General features: G+C 48.3%; 7 protein-coding genes across 7 annotated transcripts; 3 read left to right on the top strand and 4 right to left on the bottom strand.

Moving 5' to 3' along the window:
* Positions 1-1,370: 1,370 nt before the first annotated feature.
* Positions 1,371-3,184, top strand: AO090003000049 (non-specific serine/threonine protein kinase; the record flags this gene model as incomplete). The annotated part of the gene is made up of 6 exons (XM_023234710.1): positions 1,371-1,424; positions 1,611-1,639; positions 1,714-1,831; positions 1,894-2,050; positions 2,096-2,777; positions 3,004-3,184. The coding sequence occupies 6 exons, from the start codon at positions 1,371-1,373 to the stop codon at positions 3,182-3,184; spliced, it is 1,221 nt and encodes a 406-aa protein (XP_023089807.1).
* A 1,547-nt stretch (positions 3,185-4,731) lies between these two features.
* Positions 4,732-7,084, bottom strand: AO090003000050 (putative l-fucose permease; the record flags this gene model as incomplete). The annotated part of the gene is made up of 7 exons (XM_023234711.1): positions 4,732-4,758; positions 5,340-5,710; positions 5,786-6,016; positions 6,106-6,450; positions 6,526-6,743; positions 6,791-6,891; positions 6,950-7,084. 7 exons carry the CDS (start codon positions 7,082-7,084, stop codon positions 4,732-4,734), a joined length of 1,428 nt encoding a protein of 475 aa, XP_023089808.1.
* A 1,211-nt stretch (positions 7,085-8,295) lies between these two features.
* AO090003000051 (calcium-transporting ATPase) lies at positions 8,296-11,567 on the bottom strand (the record flags this gene model as incomplete). Its single annotated transcript, XM_001819238.3, has 5 exons — positions 8,296-8,401; positions 8,452-8,774; positions 8,842-11,157; positions 11,227-11,384; positions 11,450-11,567. The coding sequence occupies 5 exons, from the start codon at positions 11,565-11,567 to the stop codon at positions 8,296-8,298; spliced, it is 3,021 nt and encodes a 1,006-aa protein (XP_001819290.1).
* A 3,831-nt stretch (positions 11,568-15,398) lies between these two features.
* Positions 15,399-16,778, top strand: AO090003000053 (14-3-3 adaptor artA-like protein; the record flags this gene model as incomplete). The annotated part of the gene is made up of 5 exons (XM_023234712.1): positions 15,399-15,410; positions 15,657-15,699; positions 15,898-16,219; positions 16,282-16,369; positions 16,422-16,778. 5 exons carry the CDS (start codon positions 15,399-15,401, stop codon positions 16,776-16,778), a joined length of 822 nt encoding a protein of 273 aa, XP_023089809.1.
* Positions 16,779-17,794: 1,016 nt separating this feature from the next.
* AO090003000054 (eukaryotic translation initiation factor 3 subunit J) lies at positions 17,795-18,782 on the bottom strand (the record flags this gene model as incomplete). Its single annotated transcript, XM_001819240.3, has 3 exons — positions 17,795-18,499; positions 18,600-18,673; positions 18,764-18,782. 3 exons carry the CDS (start codon positions 18,780-18,782, stop codon positions 17,795-17,797), a joined length of 798 nt encoding a protein of 265 aa, XP_001819292.1.
* Positions 18,783-19,313: 531 nt separating this feature from the next.
* On the bottom strand, positions 19,314-20,883 carry aspf22 (enolase acuN; the record flags this gene model as incomplete). Its single annotated transcript, XM_001819241.3, has 5 exons — positions 19,314-19,668; positions 19,728-20,168; positions 20,232-20,571; positions 20,640-20,696; positions 20,760-20,883. The coding sequence occupies 5 exons, from the start codon at positions 20,881-20,883 to the stop codon at positions 19,314-19,316; spliced, it is 1,317 nt and encodes a 438-aa protein (XP_001819293.1).
* Positions 20,884-22,322: 1,439 nt separating this feature from the next.
* Positions 22,323-23,725, top strand: rpt4 (proteasome regulatory particle base subunit RPT4; the record flags this gene model as incomplete). The annotated part of the gene is made up of 4 exons (XM_001819242.3): positions 22,323-22,539; positions 22,647-23,033; positions 23,088-23,544; positions 23,605-23,725. The coding sequence occupies 4 exons, from the start codon at positions 22,323-22,325 to the stop codon at positions 23,723-23,725; spliced, it is 1,182 nt and encodes a 393-aa protein (XP_001819294.1).
* Positions 23,726-24,432: the final 707 nt, after the last annotated feature.

Genomic DNA, 24,432 nt, shown 5'->3' on the forward strand with positions numbered 1-24,432 from the left:
GGGCTGGTGAATGGCGCTAGAGAGGACTAGTGCGGTATGTCATAATTAATTTCTTTTCTATATTTATTTATGTGATTCAGGGGTTAACACTAGATGAGATAGCCAGCCCGCCTGAAGAGTGAAGGAATATGATTCTTGGAATAAATAGCTTATAAAAAAAAAAAAAAAAAAAGAAGAAGAAGAAAAAGAGTAAAAGTCCTGCATTGAGATCTCCTCGTATTGATTGTTGTTTGTTTGGATTGGAGTGCGGCCTGGAAGGACATGTGACATGATCCCTCGCATGAGAAATCAAAGTTCGGTCGGAAAAGAAGCATAATAAAGAATCAAAGTCAAAAAGAAAAGCAAAGAAAATCGAATGAAATAGCACTACGGGCATTGATCCCTACGCTATGACGAACTAAAAGCAGGTTTATACTTTCCAATGACAAGAAACGGCCCACGTTTTTCACCTCAACTAATGGAGAAAATCATACGGAGTAATAAAGTCCAAGAAACGAAGGAATAGTTTTCCATCGGCTTTGAACGAGCTAATTAACGGCTCGACTGCTTATGCAATGTCCTGTTGGCTGTCGTCAGAGCCTTTCCTTACTTCATCCCATACTAATTGTCCTCTCCTGTCGCGTACCACACCACTCTTATATACACACACACATATTTGCTTGTTTGATTGACAATTAAGCCCATTGGAAGTTTGCTTGGCTGCATTTCACCATTACTTGCTCTCTTTTTTCTCCCTCCCTCTTTCTCAGGGACCCCTCTCTCGCTCCGATCCTTTCGTTTCTTATCCTTCGCAAGTCCGTTACTTTGATGGTATGCTTGCTTTTTTCCCTTTTTTTCCCCCTACTTTCCCCCCCCTCCGCTTTTCTCAGTAGTACTCCAGAGCACTTCTAGGCGATATTTATTTTGCTGGATACAATTCCATAACAGACTAACATTGTATGATTTTGTCCTAGCTGATCGTCTCCCCGGCTGCGGCTCGACCCCTTCTCCTTCCGTTCTGATATTGCGGTCCACTCCTCCGCGGCTTCCACCAGCTACGCCGTCCTACACTCTCTTTGACCAAGAACTCGGGGATAAGCTCCATTACCTGTCGATATTTCGCCCTGGATATATTACAACTCTCGCTTGATACTACTCCGTCTGCCCTCGAGCTGTATCGGGTGGCTTGCTCCTTGATTCTTAGCCTCCGCATCACGCTGCAGCCTACGTCTCGATCCCTCTCTACTCAGACAACCGTTCTTAATGCGCTGGGTCCTTTGAATGGCAGCCACACACGAACTACAATCGCCTGAAAACACCATACAAGGTTCAAGAAGCGCATTTTTCGTCTCCGCGGTGTATTATAGAACAGGCGGGGATTATCTTAACACATGCCGCCTCCCAGGACGAGAGCGGAGGTTCAAGCCCAAAAACAAAAGGAGAAGGTTCGTTGTTTTTAACCTACCAGATCGGTAGCATCATTGTAGTTATCGCCCATGCGGATCGTCTCCTGTTCTTTTGCTGCAGATCCGTATTTCCTTCATCATGCTTGTGTCCAAACATTGTTTACTACTGGTCCCATCAATCTTATATCTTACACGAAGCCTAGCTAACTACTAACTACACTACAGCTCGCCCAATCCTACCATGATCTACTCGAGTAAGCGCCTCCTTTTTCTCATTCCCCTCTACTACAGTCAGACATATGCTTACTCACGACCTCTTCTTTGTCAGGGAATTCTCCTCAAAGGATCTTCGGAGTGTAGGGAACTATACCCTCGGAAGGCTAATTGGGAAAGGTTCTTTCGGCAAGGTTTACCTTGCGTCCCATAAGCTCACTAATGGTTCCAAGGTATAACTGCACAACATACCTTGCACTTCAATGAGGTTATTGACTGATTTAATTGGGAATAGGTTGTGCTCAAGTCCTCAAGTAGGGAGGATACGAATCTGCCGCGTGAAATTCATCATCATCGCCAGTTTTTACATCCTCACATTGCCCGCCTCTACGAAGTTCTCGTAACAGAAAAGCTGGTATGGCTGGTGCTGGAATATTGTCCAGGTATGGGGCGTATATCAGTGTATCCACCACCCCACTGCTGACAGGCGCCGCTAGGTGATGAACTTTATAACTACCTTCTTCGTCATGGCCCACTACCTGTCGATAAAGTCAAGAGGATTTTCACCCAGCTTGTTGGTGCCGTGGCCTATGTTCACAGCAAGTCTTGTGTCCATCGGGACCTAAAACTGGAGAATATATTACTAGACAAACATGAGAATGTCAAACTATGCGATTTCGGGTTCACCCGGGAGTATGAGGGGAAAGCAAGCTACCTGCAAACATTCTGTGGTACGATATGTTATAGTGCCCCAGAGATGTTGAAGGGTGAGAAGTATGCAGGTGAAAAGGTCGACGTGTGGAGCTTGGGCATCATTTTATATGCTCTCCTCGCTGGGGAGCTCCCTTTCGACGAGGACGACGACCAAGTTACCAAGACTCGGATCCTTACGGAGGATCCTGCTTACAATGATAGATTTCCGGATGATGCAAAAACTCTCATAAACTTGCTCTTATCAAAGCGCCCTCTGATTCGGCCGAGCCTAGACGAAATTTTGGCACACCCGTTCCTTGCCGAACACGCTCCGGAACAATTGGCAATATTGAAAATTCCACGACCTGCCCCTTTCACTACACCTCTAGAGAAGACAACCTTGCAGCGGATGAAAAGTGCTGGCGTCAACATTGATGAGGTGGTCGACAGCGTCCTTGCTCAGCGATGTGACCCACTCGCCGGTTGGTGGGCATTACTGATCGAGAAAGAACAACGGAAGGAGCAAAAACGAGAACGTAAGCGAAGGGAACGAGACGCCGAGGCGAAGAATATTCGTCGCTTGAGTGCGGCCAGCAGCCGGCTAGAGAAAATTTCAGCCGCCCTTGTCGAGGTTGATGAGGAGGGACATGCCTCTCTGAATGCGCCTCTCCAGGAGCGCGGTCGCAGGGATCGACGGAGCTTACCTTCACAGTTTGCTGTGCCTGAGCTGCCTAGTCTACCAGAGCCAGTTCCCATCCAATCTCCAACTTCCAGCAACCCACCTCCACCCGTTGACAAAGACTCTGTTCGGTCTGCTAGTTCTACCCGACACCGCCCATTACCGCCTCCCAAAGATAGAAGACGCTCAAGCAGGCCAAGTACATTGCATGTAAGCGCGTCTCAGCCCGAGCTAGCCCAACATAATGGAATCTTCAGGCGTCGCACTGGGCGCCGTCAATATCCAATCCTCAGTCAACTGGCGTCCCTCAAACATTGGTTCGTCGAGTCTACGAAGAGAGCCAAGTCCCCCCACAGCAAAGCTGCTGGTGCACAAGGGACCCATCGCAAGTTTCTTTCAGACAAGCTAAGCCCATCCAAAGGGCAGGATACTGGGAAGAAATCTGCGCAGTCTTCTTCGCCTGTCCCTGCAACGGGTGAGTTGTCGACACCGACGCAAATAAAACGCGCTTCCAATGCTAGCAGCCTGGCCCGCAGTAGTGCTTCCTATCCCAATCATCGTCACTCTTATCCTCGCCAGACTCGACCTTTAAGCACCAATGCAAGCCACCGGAACTCCTTGTCTCCCTCTCCAATCACGCCTAGGGGTTCCTACAGGCGATCTTCTGCTGGTCTGCGAGGCCGCAAGTCAACCTCATCTTCGATTTCCTCAATTCGTAGCATCCACCATACTCACACCCATTCAAAAGCGTCATCTGTTTCGTCAAACAGTATCGGCTCAACATCAACCCCGACAGCTCGGGCCTCCAGATCACCCCATTCCTCCGTCAAAGTTCTCCCCACTACGCCCAGCGCCTCGTCCCGTTTCCCCAGCAATATCCGCTTGGTTCGAGGCGTGAATAATGGGTACCACGAGGTGGATGATCCCAATGGTAGAATGACTTCAATATTCAACGAATCGGCACCTGCGCCCTTACTGTATTCACCATCGTCAAGTCTTGTGTTTGCACGCCGCAAACGATCTGCGTTTAAGGGGCCTATGGTCCACACCACAAATCTCATGGTATCTGGCGGCATGGCTGCCCCGGAGTTTCCCCGTAGTGGTGTTGCCGTCGCGGAGACCTCAAGCGCAGCTCGACCTGTGGCGCGAAAGAGCCAAATCATAGAAGAAGACATAGAAGAAGATGAAGATATCGAAGAAGTCGACGCATTTACAGGAACGGAAGAGGAGCCTGGGTCGCCCACTGAAATGAAGACCGATGAACACACAGGGTCGGAGTATGCTAGTGACTTGTCTGGGCGAAGCTCTAAGCCAGTTCTTGCCCCAGCTCCTGACCTTGACACCAGTCCATTGCGTCCGCCACGCTCGTCTTCACTCAAGGCGTCAAAGTTGAAGGCAGCAGCTGGCAATTCTCCGAGATCAGTGCGTTCCGGGAAGAGAGCTATGACATAATATTAAGGGTTGGAGGCATCGACTACCACTCCTTTCATTCTATCGGTTGGCATTTTCGGTTTCTTTCTTGTTTTACAATTTATCTTATACCCCTGCGGCTATGCGGCGCTAGTTTCTTTGGACAATGTTCTTGGGCATCTCTGGTCTGGGTAAAAGGTGATGGATTTGAATGCTTTCGTCTCTGTGGCTTCCCACGACTCTCTTTCTCTTTCCCTATATTTCATCTGTCCGTCCCTTTCACTTCCTTCCCATTCTGGGTTTCCTTCTTATAATTCAAGTTTACATTGCCATATTAAGACGTCCATCCCTTCACATCGTGATCTCCTTTCTGTGTATCTTGTTTTGCATTATCATCCTTCGTCAGCCGTGATTAATGTCTGCTGAGTTTAATTTGCCAGTCCTCGTAGGACTGGCGTGCTTTGAGATATCCCCTATAACCTACGCAATTATTCTTTCTTCTCATTTCTTTTCCTTTACCATGTCGTTGCTTCGGAGTAACGTGCCCCAAGGCTGGATCTCGGTTGGCACGGGGAATGGCATTCATTCAGTGATCAATGCGTTATTGTTCGAATAGACCTGTCATTCATCGTTGACTCCTCGCTTTACTGTGTGTCCGTCTTATTTGCATATAAATAGAGTAGACGTTAAGCATTTATCTTGCTTCATATGTTGAAGGCCTACCATTTCCATGAGCTCAAGGTTCTGTGGAATACATGTGGAAGGGAGGGGAGATTGATTAAGTCGCGGTGTATCGAAATGCTCGACAATGGGCTCTACACCTCTTAAGCATACGCTTTTAATATAGTTTGCTTAGCTCTGTTTACAATCTGGTTCTACTTTCAAGGGTTCTGATATATACTTATTATAAGACCATTTTAAGTGAGGAAGGAGTAAAGTAACATTCGAAATCACCTTACCACAACCTCCTTTGACCGACCCATGGCCCCAATCTCGACATCCTCCTTGGGAACACCACCCCCTGCTTGAAGTCCGACATCGCTTTCCCCGGTCTTATCAACCGTATCCCGGTACGCAGGAACAAAATTTACCGCCACGGCATACGTCCATGCGACGATCATGAACATAGTCGGCACAATCATGGCAAATCCAGTGTTATTCCGCATATCAGCTACATGCCCCAGGATCGGGGCCACGACGGCACCACCGCTAACACCGGCGACGATGAACCCAGAGCCACGCTTATAGTGGCGACCAAGGCCGCGAATACCCAGGGCGACGATTGTAGGGAAACAGACAGATTCAAAGAACAGAGTGAGGAAGAGCATTGCTTCAATTTGAGATTTGTTAGTCCATGCAGCATGACAAAGATGGTCTATGGCAATGGCACTGGGGAGCTACGTACCTAGGCCGGTCTTGTATCCTTGAGTGGTTGACGCTGCTATGAATGCCACGGTGCAGGAGAGATAGACTAGGAATACCCAACGAGCCTTGACATATCTCATGAAGAAAGCACCTATGAACCGGCCGACGGCAAAGGCTCCTTGGGCGCCGGCCAGGTACTTAGATGCGGTGGAATCCCCGGTACCGGGCCACGTTTCGGTCACATAGTTGATGAAGTACCCGGCGATAGCCACTATGTGTTTTAGTTATGTTATATTAGTTCATGTCGTTTGAGTGAGATACAGTAAGTTCTGCGAGAAAGAGAGCAAACGATCTACTTACCTTGGGCACCGGTATAGGTGAACTGCGCTAGAGTGGCATGGAACAGTTTGTATTGTTTCCGGAAAGGCTGTTCCTGCTCGCCAGCATGGGTGGAGGCAACCTGGGACGCCATGTCCTCATCTGTAACTTCAGGGATGTTTGAAACGAAAAAAACCCCGGCAAGGATAAACACAAAGATGCCGATGGCAAGGTACACCCATTGGACACTTTTGAGGGCATCTACATCGTCGCTAGTATCGGCGAAGAACACGTACGATGCTAAAGCCGGGGCGACGCAAGTTCCGATTCCATTGAAAGCTTGTGCGAGGTTGATTCGAATCTCTGCATACTTTGGTGGACCACAGACTGCACAATAGGTTTAGTGAGTGTGGCCTTGCTTAAGTGTGCACCCCTCCAAGATGAGAACCTCGACGTACGTACCGGCAAGATATGGGTTGGCTGCTGTCTCGAGAGATCCTAAGCCCGAGCCAATGACGAGAGTTGCAGCGCAGAACCCTCCAAATGAGCGATTTAGGCCCGCTGGCAACATGCAGAGGGCGCCGATGCCGTAGAGAACCAATCCCATAATGAACACGGACTTGTATCCAAAATGACGCAACATATAATTCGCATATCCTAAGGATGCCAGCGGATAGGCCCTAGTCTCATGAACACGATATCCTATTCGAACTTTTATGCGACATACCCAAAATACGCAGCCTGAAGACCAGCAGAACGCGTCCGAGTGATGCCTAGGGTGATCTGGAAGTGCTTATTGAGTGTATCCAGCAGCCCATAGGCGAACCCCTAACAGACCTTAGCAAGCAGAAACGGTATTTGCACGACAACAGCACTGCAAACCCACCCATAAAAAGAAAAGAATAGTGACGAGACACAAGGGCCACAGACTTTGGCGTAAGGTGAGGGTTGCCGCCGAGGTTGTCTTTCTATTGTCGACTTTAAACCCAGATCGGGTCTGCAGGAAATGTAACAACCCCATTGTTGCAGATTAAGAAGCGGTACTCTTCAGGGTGTAGAATAGTTCAACCCAAGATATAGGATAGTGGTGAAGACACCCTGGACGTGCAGTCCGGGGTCGCAGGCACAGACCTCATCCAATGGTACCATCTCGACATATTCAACCTCGCTAAGGTCGTAGCTCGAGTCATTCCTGGTAAAAAGGCCGCGAAGAGGGGGGAATGTGGTAGCCCTCATTGGGGGTAGTGATAAGGTGATCCATCCCCAGACCTTCACCCCCGCAGAAGACCCCATCCAGTCGGGGTTAAAGATCGCCGTGTGAGTCCACCACTACTAGCACGAGAAGGCCATGTTATTATAAAGGAACGGAACTTTGGTTCAAAAATCCTACGAAACATTCGCTGATGGCTCTTGGCATGAAACCTTCGAGTCAGGGTTTCATTTTCAATTCCCCGCATGGCTTTGCCTTCTCAGGAAATGGCTATGGTAATTCGCCCACGAACTCATTTAATCCGTCCGTCAATTAGTCTAAACTAAGCCAGCATCGTCATTGATAATTTAGGTAGGGAAACGCTCTGCATTGCCTAGATTCTACTATGAGAGAAGCGCCTTCGAGCGTAGACTAGGACGTTCCCCGATGTCCCCGAAGGGGATTGAGGAGCGAATGAATTAAGTGGGTAGTTAAAAGTTTAGCAGGTGCCCTGTCGGCAGTGTATCTGAAGGTCATGTCTTTAGTACGAAGTAGCACGTCGCTCTCTTTTATACCGAAAGAGAGAGACCGTATGGCTTGCCGCTAGGAATGCGACGATCCCCCTCACTGTCTCGTGAAAGGTTGGTATTCCGTCTACACATCGAAGAATTCGAGAACCAAGTCACGGAAAATGCAACGTAACTCGGTTCTGTCACACTAGCTAGGGCTAGTCATTTCGTGTATGAGATTATTTAATTTAATAGCGAGGGGAAGGGATAGGTGGAAATGAAGGAAGAAAAAAAAAAAAAAAAAAGAAGTCCTTATTCTTTGCAACTGGAGTAAAATGGACTGACGACCCAGAGGACGTAGCTTTGATACTCCTGGTTACTAAATTCATTTCTTCATTGCTCTCTACCATGGAGAACATCTAACACGTTTCATACATGTCATGAGTGTCCAAGAAAAGAAAATGAAAACAACGACTCAAAGGGTCCATATCTATATCTATCGTACCACCCACTCAACCTCCCACCCTGCAACATCTATGCCCTCTTAGGCTTGGATGCAGCTCCATTCTGCTGTCCTATAGCCTTGGGGGTTGTAGTGTACATCTGACGCTCGACGAATTTAAGTGCCTCATCAATGATTCTGCAACTCATTAGCTAGTCAGAAACCACAATAAGGTAAAGGAAACTTACATAACGGGAGCGCTAATGGCCAAGACTGCCTTCCATTCAACCCAGTTTAGCGGTAGGATCGAGAAAAGCCCCTGTAAAAATGGAATATACAAGATGGCAAAGTGCAATGTCATCGAAAGAATGATAGCATAGACCAGCATCATGTTGTTCCAGAGAGCGAAAGTGAACAGGGATTCGCTAGACGAAAGGGCATTCATAGCGTTCAGCATCTCGATTACTACCAAGATGGACAATGAAACTGTAGAAGCAGCTCGCGACATGTCGTTCGTAAACATCTCACAACCAATTTCGGGGAACTGTGCGGAGCACTTGTGGAAATGGGACTGCAGGCGGGGTCAGTAAAGGGTAATGCGTACAAGAAAGAGGCTTGAGGGTCGTCGTCGAGCTTACCAGTTGCCAGAACGAAATCTGGGGCCCTTCTGGGTTGTAGAGGAACCACCAAACGTAGCCAAAGACGGTGGCAGCACCGACGTATGTGCCGATAACCATGTATCTGAACAGTAGCCAGCCACCAACAAGGGGCTCATCACGTTTACGTGGGGGGCGTCTCATCACATCATGATCAGGTGGGTTGAATGATAGAGCAGTCGCAGGCAAACCGTCGGTGACCAAGTTCACCCACAACAACTGCACGGGTACCAACGCTTCAGGCATACCCAAAGCCGCCGTCAAGAAGATCGACACCACTTCTCCAATGTTAGAAGAGATAAGATACCGGATGAACTGCTGAGTGTTGCTGTAAATAGATCTTCCTTCCTCAACGGCAACAGTGATGGTTGCAAAGTTGTCATCTGCCAGCACCATATCAGCAGCCAGCTTAGCTACATCGGTACCGGTACCCATAGCTACACCAATATCAGATTTTTTCAGGGCAGGCGCATCGTTGACTCCATCACCGGTCATTGCAACCACATGGCCCAAAGACTGAAGGAGATCGACCAACTTAGACTTGTGGCTGGGCTCGGTCCGAGAGAAAAGAGAGGCCGTCTTAACAGCTTCGAGTTTCTCACTATCAGAAAGGCCATCGAACTCCCTACCGGTAAAGCTTTTGCCGGCAAGATCTTCATCTTCAGCGAAGATACCAATATGGCGGCAGACGGCCTCAGCAGTGTTTCGGCTATCACCGGTGATGACGATCACCCGAATACCAGCAGCAAGGCACTTCTTAATCGAATCGGCAACCTCGACACGCGGGGGGTCAAGCATGGCGGCAAGGCCAATGAGAGTCATGTTCCGTTCCAATTGAGCGTAATCATCGGAAGTCTGGGCGTTGCGCAGGAGGGGGTTGGCTCCCACATCATCAACACGGGCGAAAGCCATCACACGAAGGCCACGGTTGCCATATTCAACAATCTCGGCAGAGAGCAGGTCAGCGTGCTCTTTAGTGATAGGTACACGGGGTCCATCAGGTCCCAGGAGAACATGTGTGCATCGCTCAAGGATAGATTCAGGAGCACCCTTAACCAAAAGACTTTGTTTCTTCTCAGTGCCAACGAGAACAGACATACTCTTTCGGTCGCGAGAAAACTCGTACGTTGCCTTCAGTGGTAGCCGACCTTCATAGTAGGCACTCGAAGCACGAAGCCTCTGAGATGCAGGTAGCTGAAATATTTTCATGTTGGTAGCGGCGTCGTCAGTTCCAATTTTCTCAACCAGGACGCGCAAGGCTCCCTCGGTTGGCTCGCCGATACAGGAGTAGACACCACTCTTGGCATCGTGGGAGAGATTTGCACTGTTACATATAGCCATTACCTCGGCCATCTGTCGGATAGTGGAGGAAGAAACCGCGAGATTTTGCAAGACCTTGCCATTCTGGGAAAGATTGCCCTCGGGCGCGAAAGTTGTACCTTCGACATCAATCTCTTGAACACCGTTGCCAGTCTTGTCCAGGTAGACGACCTTGTTCACACTCATCTGATTAGTGGTCAGAGTACCGGTCTTGTCTGAGCAGATAACGCTGCAACTTCCTAAGGTTTCCACGGAAGGAAGCGATCGAACCACCGCGTTTTTGTTGGCCATCTTACGAGTACCGAGAGCAAGACAGGTAGTGATTACAACAGCCAAGCCTTCAGGAATGGCAGCCACACCAAGTGAAACCGCAATCTTGAGGTAATAAATAGCTCCTTTGGTCCAACCGCCGTGAGACGGGTCGTTAAAGTGCTCAATATTGATCACCCACACCAGAATACAAATGACCGTTATCACTTTGGCAAGCATATCACCGAAATCGTTAAGTTTCTGCTTCAGTGGTGTTGGCTCCGAAATCTGAGACGTGATGCTATCATGGATATCACCGATGGCAGTTGATCCGCCGGTCAGAACCACCAAGGCTGTAGCGTGTCCATTGACAACTGTGGTACCCGAGAAGAGGATGTTGGTCTGATCTTGCTTGACAGCCTGCTTATCGCGAATGGCGCGAGTATCTTTCCCCACGCTCTCGCTCTCGCCCGTCAAGATAGCCTGGTCGACCCGGAAACTGTTGCTATGGACTGCGATCAGTCGGCAGTCGGCAGGTACACGATCTCCAACCGCGATATGGATTATGTCTCCAGGAACCAAATCTTCGGCCTTGATACGCTGAGTTTTCCCATCACGAACCACAGTAGCCTCATTCGCGGAGTATTCCTGGAGCGCGGCAATTGCTTTCTCCGCGCTGGTTTCCTGCGTCACGCCAACGACAGAATTGAGGATCAGGATCGTTAGGATCTGTGGTCACAGCAAGTATTAGCGGCACTTTTCTACCAATGGAATGAACTAAATATGTTCAGGACTTACCACAATCGGGTCAACAAAGGCAGTCCAATCGTCTCCTTCTTCAAAGAGAGCCAAGACAAAAGACAGCGCAGCCGAGCCTAAAAGAATGAGGACCAGTTGATCTTTGAATTGTTCCAGGATGAGCTCCCAAAGGGGGGTGGGAGGGTCTTCCGCGAGCGCTACATGATGGATGAGATCGAGTCAGTTTGTGCTTTCATTCAAACGTTAGATCTGTACGACTAACCATTCGGTCCATGTTTTTGCCTGGATTTCAATGCCTGTTCTTGCGATAGACCCGAGTGCTCTGAAACACTGAAGTGCTCCAGCACCTCTTTTGGGGAATAGAGGTAGGAATGCTCCATGATGAACCACAACCGTCAAGGATTTGACTAGGGTTGGGAGCAAGGGGAAGAGGGAAAAGAGAGGAGAAGGGTCTGGAGAAAAGTCCGCAAATGCTAGAGATCAAGACATGAACGCCAAGTGGCCGGATGATTGGTAACGAAACGAGTACTGGTAAGGTACTATCGGGAAGAATCTAGAAGGGAGGGAAAGATAGCCGTGCTCCGAAGTGTATTGCGGAGAAGAAATTGGCAACCTTTTATTTTTTTTAATTCTTTTTCCCGCCTTTGACAGATAACAACACCGTTTAGTCGAGATAATAATAATTGTTATAGTTATAACGAAGGTGATAGGACTAGGGGGGAGGAAGAAATAACCTGGAAATTGGCCTCCGGGTTAAGGTGCGTTTTGAAGCCGAGAGAGTGGATAAGTACCTGGAGTCGATGATAATTTATCGGTGTCCCTGTATTCAAACGTGTTCTTTTGCGGTCTGCTGCCATGGGTCTTTGGATCCATTGGTCCCGTTTCGCCGCCGCAAAGACTGTTCAATGGTCGGTAGTGGACCAAAATAAGCCTACAGGGCTGAACGGTAAGATAACCACATATGGCGGATGGCCCAGCATGACCGCTACTTTGCTGTGTCAATTTGCTTGTCATCGCTTCCCACCAGAAAAGTTAACATACTAGGAACTTCATAGTTACGCATGCGAATCTCATTATTCGACTGGATCCAAAAGTTATATCAGAAATAGCCTAGACGTGCGGAGGGCGAAGTATGTATCCACGTACGGTACAATACCGCTGTAAAATACGTGTAGCCGTCTCTTAGGTCAGCAGACCCACCACGCACTTCGGCGTGTTGGTCTGCCTCACCCAAACGATAATTCCCATCTAAACGATAAATTTGAAGCTATTCAAGCTCCTATACAACATCGCCTTGAGTATCTATCCAATAAGGTAATCTAGGGCCTTCCCTATCCACCTGGCCAGCTTCTGTACTAGGCAGATCCCCTGTATTTGTCGGTTGTGGTGGTTTATCGTATTCCAAAGCTCCCGTCTTTCTAATTTGCCTAAGACCCTGTAGTCTTTCCACCTCAGTACGATCCGCAATTCGGCGTTTTGCATCATATACAGTTAGTGGCCCGTGGTATTTAACCCTTTTCTGTGATTTCCGTCTATCCTGAGGCTTCCGGTATCGAAGATGCTGCTGTAGATCATCCTTGAGCTGAGCGGCTAATTCAGTAGTTTCAAGCGAGCTTTGGAATACACGGTCAAGGCGTCGTACAAAGCTTTGATCAAGCTCCGGGCTATTATTAATAAAGCTCTGCGCTTTACTAATACTTCGACGAAGACCTCGTATTGTAGATGGTGGCGATGAGCTTGATGGTGGTGGTGATGGTGTTGTAATTATCTCAAGTTCTGGAGCAGTTTCCAAAGCCTCACGTAGAGATTTCATCACCTTTTCTGAATCTAAGGGATATAGACCTCGCTTTTCAAAGGCATCCCGGATTGTACGTTGTTTGAAGGTCATCGTACGAATAGAATGGATCTCTTTTAAAAAATCACTCTTATCGTCCATCTCAGCACCTCTTTGAGCGAGCTCATTGTTTCTCTTGCGATAAAAGTGCTTATAGACTTGAAAAGGTTGTCCATCAAGAGGCTGTACAAGATGTGTTGTATGAGGAGGAAAGCAATATGGTATAATATAGTGTAGTCCACAGAATTGAAGAAATTCATAGGTAAGATGGGACTCGTGGCCATCGAAAAATAGTAATCGAACCTCTTTTTTTGTGGGGATACGGTGTTTTGTATGACGGTGGAAGTGCTGAATCCAGTCAAAACTAATCTTATCTGTAGTATAGCCTTTTGGAGATAGAGATATTCGATATTCCTCTGGAATATCTGCATCGTACCACCGCTCAAGATGATATGTTCCTTTGAATATAAAGTATGGAGGAAGAGTAAAACCGTCCGCTGCAATACACTCTATTGCAGAGATCAGTTCCCCTACTTCTTTAGAGGGATTTCCTCTTGCAGCTCGTAGAGGCATAGTAGTTACAACTTTTTGAGTCTTTCCCTGTCCAAGTTGAAAGCCAGTTTCATCGAAATTGTATATATTTTTGGGAGGTATATTCTTGATAAAGGCCTCTAAGCAGTCGTACCAGTGTTGGAGAACACCTATATCTTCTGCATCAAGACGCTTCTTATCTTTCGGCTTCTGCTGAATGAGCTTAAACTCCTCAGGAAGACGTTTAATAAAGCGATAAACCCAGTTCTTGTCAACTGTACGAGATTGCCCGTCGGTTATATTCCGCTGCAGTATTTGGTTGGCACTCTGCTCAATCATTCCGGCCGTAGGTGGACTATATAGATTATCAAGCTGACGAATCCAACGAATTAGTGCCTTTTCTTGTGAATCATCAAGTGTCTTGGTTGAGATAGGACGTGAGGAAAGATTTGCTCGGCCATGAATACGCGCCCGGAGTCGTTGGTAAGGAACATTAAATTGACGCGCTAGCGCAGAGATATTGGGCTTTTTTTGGCCTTGGGCGATTGTACAGGCCTGTACGATCCGTATCTCGATATCAGAATAAGAATCAGGCATGGTGGTGGTATATAGGAGCCTGAATAGCTTCAAATTTATCGTTTAGGTGGGAATTATCGTTTGGGTGAGGCAGACCAACACGCCGAAGTGCGTGGTGGGTCTGCTGACCTAAGAGACGGCTATTGCATCGGGCCGATCTCCACATTCAGAAATGTTGATGCCTTGCCCCAAGACCCATGCTTGATCCTGGAACCATGTCTCTTAGAGGGTAGATGGGGTCCATGCCCTGTGCTAGAGTATGCGTACTAAATGGTAAATCACTGCAGACTCTGGAGGACGATGTATGGCTATGTGGGTGGTACTGCGTAGAGTGATATTACGTTGCTAGGTCCTTTCTGACCTATCTCAGGGGACGGACTCGTCTCCGGAGAACTCCCTGATGTCTTGCCACCTTCCAAAGATTAGTAACTAATATCCTTAGGTACGACAACCGCATGGCATATCATAGATTGGACTTCATTTTAAGCCCTCCCTATTTTCTGTTTCTGAGCTTGCTTATTCAACTATCACCATTGGTTACCCTTGCCAATTGAACTGCTTCTATGCCTAATATGTCGAGCATCGAATGCCTAGAAGAAGTGTTGAATATATGTACAATTGAAAAGGTATATAGACACAGCCCAACAATCATCAATTCATTTTACTGATAAGACTTATCGAGAAATGCAGTCAGTACATTCTTCAGTCTCAGCAATTGATCTTTGCACACATACAAGAGGTTCACTTTGATAGTTGTCAAGGCCATTGTTAACGGTACATACATACACATCCATCCCAAAGAGGCGGAGCGGACTATAATGCCGAATGAATTGAAGCAACTCATGCTAGAGCAGCTGGATCGGTCTGATCTGACATCACATTTCAGGTAATCAAGTAGATGGATAGTAAGCGGATGCGCCATCGCGCAGTCCAGTTAAGGAATAATGAGGCTTTTATGCCTCAGGCAGCATAGTCCCTGTTGGGCCATGCTTGCCTCAGGCGCGCCTGGGGGCACCCTCCGGCCAAACATCACAAACAATAGGCCGCGCCCGCCTCTCGCTAAAGCTGGCAGGCCGTCACCTCACCGGTTCATCATCTGTTGCTTGAGGATCGCATCTGTCAAACCTCTAGTGAATTCCACATCCCCATTCCATCTGTGTTGTCTTTTTGTCCTCTTCTTTCCCCACACCTCTTTTCTCTTCTCCTATCAACTCCTTTCCACCAACTTACTCTGTCTTGTAATCTTCCTATCTGTACCCTATCTTCCAGCATGACTTCTGAGGTATGTTGTTCCAGCCTGACCCCTCCTCTTCTATTGTTGTCTGCCCTCGCGTTGCTGTGATAGCGGCTGGACGTGTTGATACATGCATCTCACTCTTGGAGACTCCACATGGTCTTCTACATTTTCTTTGCAATAATGTAAAACAATACTAACAATATTTCTTCATGAACAGCGTGAGAAGTAAGGGTCCAGACCGACTCAATCAACAACAGATAACAGAGATACTAACCCCCTTTCTCCAGCAAGACATTCCTCGCCCGCCTTTGCGAGCAGGCTGAGCGCTACGATGGTAAGATCCCTTAGGTGGCCCTAGTTGGACCTCTGTACCCTGTGTGCTAATTCCCTCACTTTACAGAGATGGTCACGTACATGAAGGTGAGTAGCAGCCTACTATAACGCCTGTTGTATCAATCATCTAAGACGCGATCGCTAATGATCTAACAGGAAGTTGCCAACGTATGTATCGATTCCGCTTTACACCCCTGAGATCGCTTCCCCCGCACCCCTTTTCTTGCCTTGCTGACCCCGCATCAGATTGGAGGCGAGCTTACCGTCGATGAGCGTAACCTTCTTTCCGTTGCCTACAAGAACGTGGTCGGCACCCGCCGTGCTTCCTGGCGTATCATCTCCTCCATTGAACAGAAGGAGGAGTCCAAGGGCTCTGAGCAACACGTCTCGATCATCCGTGACTACCGACAGAAGATCGAAACCGAGCTGGAGAAGGTCTGCCAGGATGTTCTTGACGTTCTGGACGAGTCCCTCATTCCCAAGGCCGAGACTGGCGAGTCCAAGGTTTTTTACTACAAGATGTAAGCCCGTTGGTTTCGGGAACGCTCCATGAATGATGCGGTTAATCAAATTCGATGAATAGGAAGGGCGACTACCACCGTTATCTTGCTGAATTTGCTTCTGGCAACAAGCGTAAGGTTGCTGCTACTGCTGCCCACGAGGCCTACAAGGTATGCTCGACGGTTCTCTCGTACTGAAGCTCCCACTTACAATCTGGACTAGAACGCCACCGACGTTGCCCAGACTGATCTCACCCCCACTCACCCCATCCGCTTGGGTCTTGCCTTGAACTTCTCCGTGTTCTACTACGAGATCCTGAACTCTCCCGATCGTGCCTGCCACCTTGCCAAGCAGGCTTTCGATGATGCCATCGCCGAGCTTGATTCGCTCTCGGAGGAAAGCTACCGTGACAGCACCCTTATCATGCAGCTCCTGCGTGACAACCTTACCCTTTGGACTTCTTCCGATGGCCAGGAGCCCGAGGGTGCTGCTTCTAAGGAAGACAAGCCTGAAGAGGAGTCTGCCCCTGCCCCCGAGGACAAGGGTGAGGAATCCAAGCCTGCCGCCCCTGAGTCTTAAAGCGACAAATTGGACGTTTTCTTTTTGTATCAAAAACAGCGTTGTGCGCTCGGCGCCTATTTGGAGAGGGTTCGGATTCTCCCTGGGAGTGTTTACGATGGTCTGTTTTAGCTGCGTGACTGGTTTGGACCGGCACGTATCTTCCACTTGTTCGGGATCGTGTGGGTCGGCCGGCGGAGTTTGATATTTGGAGAGCGAAGAAAAGGGGCTGAGCGGAATTTATCTCTCTTTACTGTTTCTATTCCCACCCCCAGAGCAAGATACAATGTGTTATTTCACCCCTTCCCCCTTCTATTTACTTTGTGCTTGCTTGCCCGCGTTATCTCTCTACTGTTTTCTCGTACATCGTCCCATAAACCCCGCGAATATTTGAATTTGAACTTAGTAGTCGTTCTACACAAAGACGTGCGACTTTATAGAGTCGACGCCTTGAAGGATGAAACATACCCCCCGTCTTTTTTAATTCGATGGTTCCATTTTTAGAAATACCATGCACACTTGTGGTTTAGTGATCGCTTTCATCGCAGAGTCAGTCTGTTTCCCATAGACTTTCCCTTTGCTCTTGTTCTCTAATACATGTCGGTAAAGATTCCGCCCAGTAATTATTTGCTGGAAAACATGCAAAACACCTAATCTACAAGGTATAGGCTCAGTGTGTTGGATGCAAGCTAGTTGAATACCGGTTTCTTTAGCGAGAGATCTATAAACTCCCATGTTAGGAATGATTTCCAAATTCTATCTGTGTGAAAAGTTTCCTCTATCCATCTTCAACTTTGTGTCGCTCGACTTGACCAAAAAATAACATTCTAGGGCAGGGCAAGTAAAACACGTCTCTATCGTATTAATATATACTACCAGAAGCGAGGAGGCAAGGAAGAGAAAGAAGAGAAAGGATGCGAAGGAACTCTTTAAGGGCGGATATACAAGAGTTGGCAGGAATCATGTCATACTGACAGGGGACTGGCGACTATGGGGGCACAAAAAGAAGCAATAAAGAAATGAGATGAAATGATCAATCACATGAAATCGTCATCACCCAATCCATCATCACCATTGTCATAATCAGCATCAAGCTTGTTATCTCTGGAAGTAACCAGTGACACCTTCGTCTTGGCCGCCTTGCTCTTCTTGCTGCCCTTGTCAGCGGCGCGCTCCTCTCTCATCTTCTCGTTGCTCATAGTAGTCATAGCACTAGCGATCTTCTTGACATCTGCGCTGTTCAGCTCCTTAACAAGCTGCTTAGCAAACTCCTGCGCCCACAGGGAATAGTGAGGCTTCTTCGAATGGGGAGTCAGGAGCGGGATAAGGGTGGAAGTCAAACGAGCGAACTGCTCCTTAGTGGTAGGCTTGAATAAAGGCATGGCAGAAAGATCGACGGCCTGCGTCGGGTCGGCCGAGTCACTAATAACGATAGCCTTGGGGGCGCCGCGGTTCCGGTTGAGGTCGATATCACCGAACAGATCTTCAGCGTGCTTGAGATCGGCATCCTTCTGGGCGCGGCGCAGACGGGCTCTCTTGTCGGCATCGTCCTCCTCCTCGCTGTCGGAATCCTCCTCTTCGGCCTTCTTTTTGCGCTCCTCCTTGTGTTCCTGTATACGCTGCGACTTGCTCTTCTTCTTTGCGGCAGCTTCGGCGTCGGCCTTAGCCTTGGCTTCGGCCGCTTTGGCTGCCTTTTCCCGCTCTACTTCGGAGTCTTCAGCGGCGTCCCAGGAGTCGAGGACCTGTTGAGTATCCCAGCTAATTAGCAAATTGTGTCTCCGGGCGATGGTCATATGTGCCATATATAGTAGGGTACATAGCAAAAAAGAAAGATTAACCCACCTCATCTTCTTCTTCATCGTCGAATCTGCGACGAGGAGCCACAGGAGGAGGGGAGACACTGTCCTCCTCATCGTCTGTGAGAGAAAAGTAGGAACTGTCAGTAAAGTGCCGTTGTAAAGAAAGCAGACTATATGCGGAAGGCCACAAATTTCAGATCTTCTTACCCCACCGTTCGGGCGCCATGACTAGTCAAGAGTGTATAAAGCGGTAAAAGCTTCAAGCTTCTAATGACTCAATAACAGAGTGAGTAAGCCGTGTATCCCAACAAGAGGGTCGTCGTGGGTGAATCAATAACCAGAAGGCGAATTTGATGTGGGCGAGTGAGCCGTCCCTCAATAACTTCACGATAAAACGATCTGGTGGTGGGGCTAGCGGGGTCACGTGTACCCTTACCATTCACGCCCATTCATTAGGAGTCAACATCATTATACATTATAAAGTAAATATCTACGAAGTATATTGGGAGACTATAGCTACTAGCGACGGTCTACATGGGCAGGGACTTTTTTTGGCACTTTTATTGCATTACTGCCACTATATCTGGCCTAATCGAATCGTCATCATAAATCTTAAGAGAATATCATCTGTAGTGCTTTGTGCAGCTCAGAGGTTGCAAGTAGCGGGAACCCGGGTATGCAGTGTGGTCCCGAGTCCAACCATCTTTCGATAATGTGTCAGGTTGGCTGGTAGACGTCATATAATCATACGGTTCATTTACAGGTTGACAGAAGTGCGGAACTTTTCGCCAGCATAGATGGCGTTGTTGCCCAGCTCCTCCTCGATACGGAGGATCTGGTTCAGCTTGGCCAGACGCTCAGAGCGGGCAGGAGCACCGGTCTTGATCTGGCCAGAGCGGAGACCGACAGCGATATCGGCAATGGTGACATCCTCAGTCTCACCGGAACGGTGGGAAACCATGACACCCCAGTTGTCAGCGTAGGAGTCCTTGGCAGCCTGGATGGACTCGGTAAGAGTACCGATCTGGTTGACCTTGAGCAGAAGGGCGTTGCAAGCCTTGGTCTCGATGGCCTTCTTGATACGCAGGGGGTTGGTGACGGTCAAGTCATCACTGTGGAGATCGTGTTAATTCAGTTCGAATATGACACTAAATGGAAGAGGATTACATACCCAACAATCTGGAAGTCAGAAGTCTTGTAGAAGTAGCTCCAGGCCTCCCAGTCATCCTCAGCGAAGGGGTCCTCAATGCTGACAATGGGGTACTTGCTGGCAAGAGTCTTGTAAAGGTCGGCCAGTTGCTCGTAGGTGAGCCACTTGGAGGAGTCGCTGTCGGGGTTCTTGAAGTCAAGGTCGTACTTCTTGACATCAGCCTTGTAGAATTCGCTGGAAGCAACGTCCATGGCAATCTTCATCTTGCCAGTGTAACCGGCCTGCTCAATGGCCTCGGTGATGAGGTCAAGTGCCTCCTCAGCAGTCTGGATATCGGGAGCAACACCACCCTCGTCACCAACATTGCCAGCAGACTGGCCGTACTTCTTCTTGGCGAGAGTCTTGAGCTTCTGGTAGACCTCAGCACCCTGGCGAAGAGCCTCGGAGAAAGAGGGGGCAGCGCTATCAGCCATGTTAGTATAGCTGCAGGGGATTATGACACGTGACCTGGGCCCGGGTACTTACGAAGGAACAATCATGAACTCCTGGAAAGCCAGACGGCCACCAGCGTGAGAGCCACCGTTCAGGACGTTCTGGAAGGGGACAGGAAGCACATAGGGCTTCTTAGTACCAGCAAGGTCGGAGATGTGAGCATAGAGAGGGACACCCTTCTCAGCAGCACCAGCCTTGGCAATGGCCAAGCTGACACCGAGGATGGCGTTAGCACCGAGGTTAGACTTGTTAGCAGATCCATCAAGCTTTTTGAGGAACTCATCGACCTTGGACTGGTCCTTGACATCAAGGTTCTCCTCGATGACGGCGGGGGCAATGGTCTTATTGACGTTCTCGACAGCCTTGAGAACACCTGTTCTCCGTCGGTACAATCAGCCTCCGTTGCACCAGACAAGCATTCGGGGAGCATCTAATACATACCCTTTCCACCCCAGTGGGTCTTGTCACCGTCACGGAGCTCGTGGGCCTCGTGCTGACCTAGTGTTTGATCGTCAGCATGATAGAACGAGGACGAGGGAGTACATAATGCGGGTCACTAACCAGTGGAAGCACCAGAGGGAACGATAGCGCGGTGCAAACCAGTCTCGGTGACAACGTCCACCTCAACGGTAGGGTTACCGCGGGAGTCGTAAACAGAGCGGGCGTGGATCTTGGTGATAGGCATTTTGACGAGCTGCGGAATTGGTCAGTCGACTAACTTGGAGGACGGAAGAAAAGAGACGGAAAGGGAGGAGAGACGACAGATATAAACGAAGGGAATGGAAAATCAAAACAATTCTGGATCGGTGTTGGAAGGAGACTAGCAGCGGGGGTTGTGTTCACCGACGACCCAAAAAGAATGATCGGATGGTTCAGTCACGGAGTACAAGGTAGAGGCAGTGGTGGGGAGATCCAATTTCAGTTGACCGAGAGTCAGGAACAGTTACAACGATATTTAAGAAGATGTCAATCAGGATAACACGATTGTGGTATGACGGCGAGACACAGTTTCCTGATCGTCCTCGTCCTCCTCTCTCTTTGCCATGGAGGGGTCATGGCTACCGTAACAAAAATAGTGGGATGGTGGGGTAGGAGGAGGTCATGATCTCAGTGGAAACAAAACAACCAAACTCACCTATGGGAGATGACGATAAGACAGAGTTACTAGTAGACTAGTAATGAGACAGTCGTCGTTGGAGAAATGAAAAATAAAATAAAGAAGAAGGAGAGAATTAAATAGGTGTCAACAATTAAAGTTGGAAAGGTCTAGTTCTTGTACCATCCTCGTCCTCTACCCCGGCAAAAGCTCTCGACCTCGTCCTCCCGAATCTTTCCAATGAAATGGTGGGGCTCATCAGTCTTCTGTGACTCTCGCTGGCTGAGCTCTCTGTCAACTGTGTCAACCCTGCCGCGAGATCTTCCGCATTCCCTCGGGGTAAAGCGGGTAAATTAATGCTTGCCCTCCATAGTTACTAAGAGATTCACATTCTTGTTTCTGGGGTACCTTGGTAGTAGACCATTTTATGTATACTATGCCTTGGTTAGAACCGGAGTCGACTTGATAGGTATACTAGTCTATGTGTATATGTACATATGAAAGGATGGACGAATCGTCGGTCTAGGGGATGATAGTTAACGACTAATATATCATTATCGGTGTCCATTGGAAGTTATTCCCTTGTCCGGATACCCTAGATTTGATTTTCGCTCTGTTGTCCCGAATGGTTCACGTCAATTGATTCAAATGTCTTGGAGACACTGGAGACTGTCTGGAAATTTCCATATTGCGTAATGACGAAAATAGTGGTACCCGCTGACACCTGGATGCCTTAGCGTGCCGGATAATAGATACTGCGCAACATCATTCAGGCATCGATTTCATGTGACCTGCCCTGGGTGTCCAGTATTGGGGTCAGGTGACCTCATGGGTTTGGTGGCTCCGTAAGCTCCTCTACAGCTTGCCGAGCTGATGATAGCATTGAGATCAGATACCCCAACGAGCCATCCGCGGTTACCATCTCTGCCATCTCTATCTCTCCCGCATATATTCCCATCCCATTCACACCTGATTTTATATATTTTCTTTTTGGATCGTTTCCGTCGGATCACCTGTGAGGTCTCACAATGAACGGCGCTGCTGACCCGGAGAGAGAGCAGGCGCTCGAGGACTACAAGAAGAGCCTGCTGGAGCTCCGAGAATGGGAGGCCAAGCTCAAATCGCTCCGGATGGGAATCAAGGATTTGCAAAGAGAGTTTGATATATCAGAGGAAAACATTAAGGCTCTACAGAGTGTGGGCCAGATCATCGGTGAAGTGTTGAAGCAGCTGGATGAGGAGAGATGTACGTTTATCAATACTTTGTTTCCAACATAAAACACTACTTATAACTCGCCATGCACGGTGGACTGCTCCAATCTACATTTAACATGGGCTAACTTTGAACCATAGTCATTGTTAAGGCATCATCCGGTCCCCGTTATGTCGTCGGTTGCCGTTCGAAGGTCGATAAGTCGAAACTGAAACAAGGGACTCGTGTCGCTCTCGATATGACAACCCTGACTATCATGAGGATGCTGCCACGGGAGGTTGATCCATTAGTATACAACATGTCTTTGGAGGACCCGGGACAAGTCAACTTCGCTGGTATTGGTGGCTTGAACGAACAAATCCGAGAGTTACGAGAAGTGATCGAGTTGCCGCTCAAAAATCCCGAGCTTTTCCACCGAGTTGGTATTAAGCCACCCAAGGGTGTCCTCCTTTATGGACCTCCTGGTACAGGAAAGACACTGCTGGCACGAGCCGTGGCAAGCTCTATGGAGACCAACTTTTTGAAGGGTGAGCGCACCATGTTTATTGGGAATACAGGACGCCTTTGCTGACCATTTGAAGTTGTCTCGTCTGCCATCGTCGACAAGTACATCGGTGAATCTGCACGGTTAATAAGAGAGATGTTCGGGTACGCCAAGGAGCATGAGCCTTGTATTATCTTCATGGATGAAATCGATGCTATTGGTGGTCGACGATTCTCTGAGGGTACATCCGCTGACCGTGAAATCCAACGGACATTGATGGAGCTTCTTAACCAATTGGATGGCTTCGATTACCTTGGAAAGACGAAGATCATCATGGCTACGAACAGACCTGATACTCTTGATCCCGCTCTGTTGCGAGCGGGTCGTTTGGACCGCAAGATTGAGATTCCTCTGCCCAATGAAGTTGGTCGTTTGGAGATCTTGAAGATCCACTCTAGTACTGTCCAACTCGAGGGTGATATAGACTTTGAGAGCGTCGTGAAGATGAGCGACGGTCTTAACGGAGCAGATCTGCGCAATGTTGTCACGGAAGCGTATGTTATTTCATTCCTTACTCTTTTGTTTGCGGTTGATGTTTCTGACAATGAGCACAGTGGTTTGTTTGCCATTAAGGACTACCGAGACGCTATTAACCAAGATGACTTCAACCGGGCGGTGCGCAAGGTGGCGGAAGCTAAGAAGCTGGAAGGCAAGCTGGAGTACCAGAAGCTTTAGTGACATAGATTTTCCCGAGGATGACATTACAAAATCGGTCATGTTTAGATAATATGCAATTCGTTTCACGAGCTTTTCACGATGCTTACTTGATTTAAGAGAGATTATTACACCCCGTAGGATAGCGCGCATAACGCTCGTTGCTGGATCTACGACTTGGTTTAGTCGTAAATCGCTTACCATCCATGAAAGTGGCAGTTGATTATCAAAGTGGGTAAAGAACACTGCAAGGACTAGCTTGGGTGAAACCTTCTCTTTTATCACTTGTTATTCTTCCTCTGGAGTGTTGATCAGTTGAAGATTCCCGGGATGGCAAAAGGATTACGAATATCTTTCTAGCCACCGCAGATCGTATCCCCGATCGCGGATGGGGAGGAAGATACTACTTTGAGAACAAGCTACCAATACCGTTTAATACAGTGGTATATCAGAAATGCTCTTGAACTACCCACACCTACTGTAGGTAGATGTCTTGCAAAAGAAAAGCTGGGTAATCGCCAGGTGGCCAAAGTATGAGAGCCAAGAAAGACAAACTTCCGCCGTCAAAGGGTCCATTTGGCTCCACTCTGCATATGGGAGGATCTTGGAGACGTACTTGGAGGAGTACTTATGTAGGTCGTTCTTTTCTCATAATAGAGTATATGGACAGACGCCTATGGTTCACGATCAGAAGGTATACACGAAGGATCAAGAGTGAAGGGCGACAG

Source organism: Aspergillus oryzae, chromosome 2, assembly GCF_000184455.2.
Source record: "Aspergillus oryzae RIB40 DNA, chromosome 2".
Lineage (NCBI taxonomy): Eukaryota > Fungi > Ascomycota > Eurotiomycetes > Eurotiales > Aspergillaceae > Aspergillus > Aspergillus oryzae.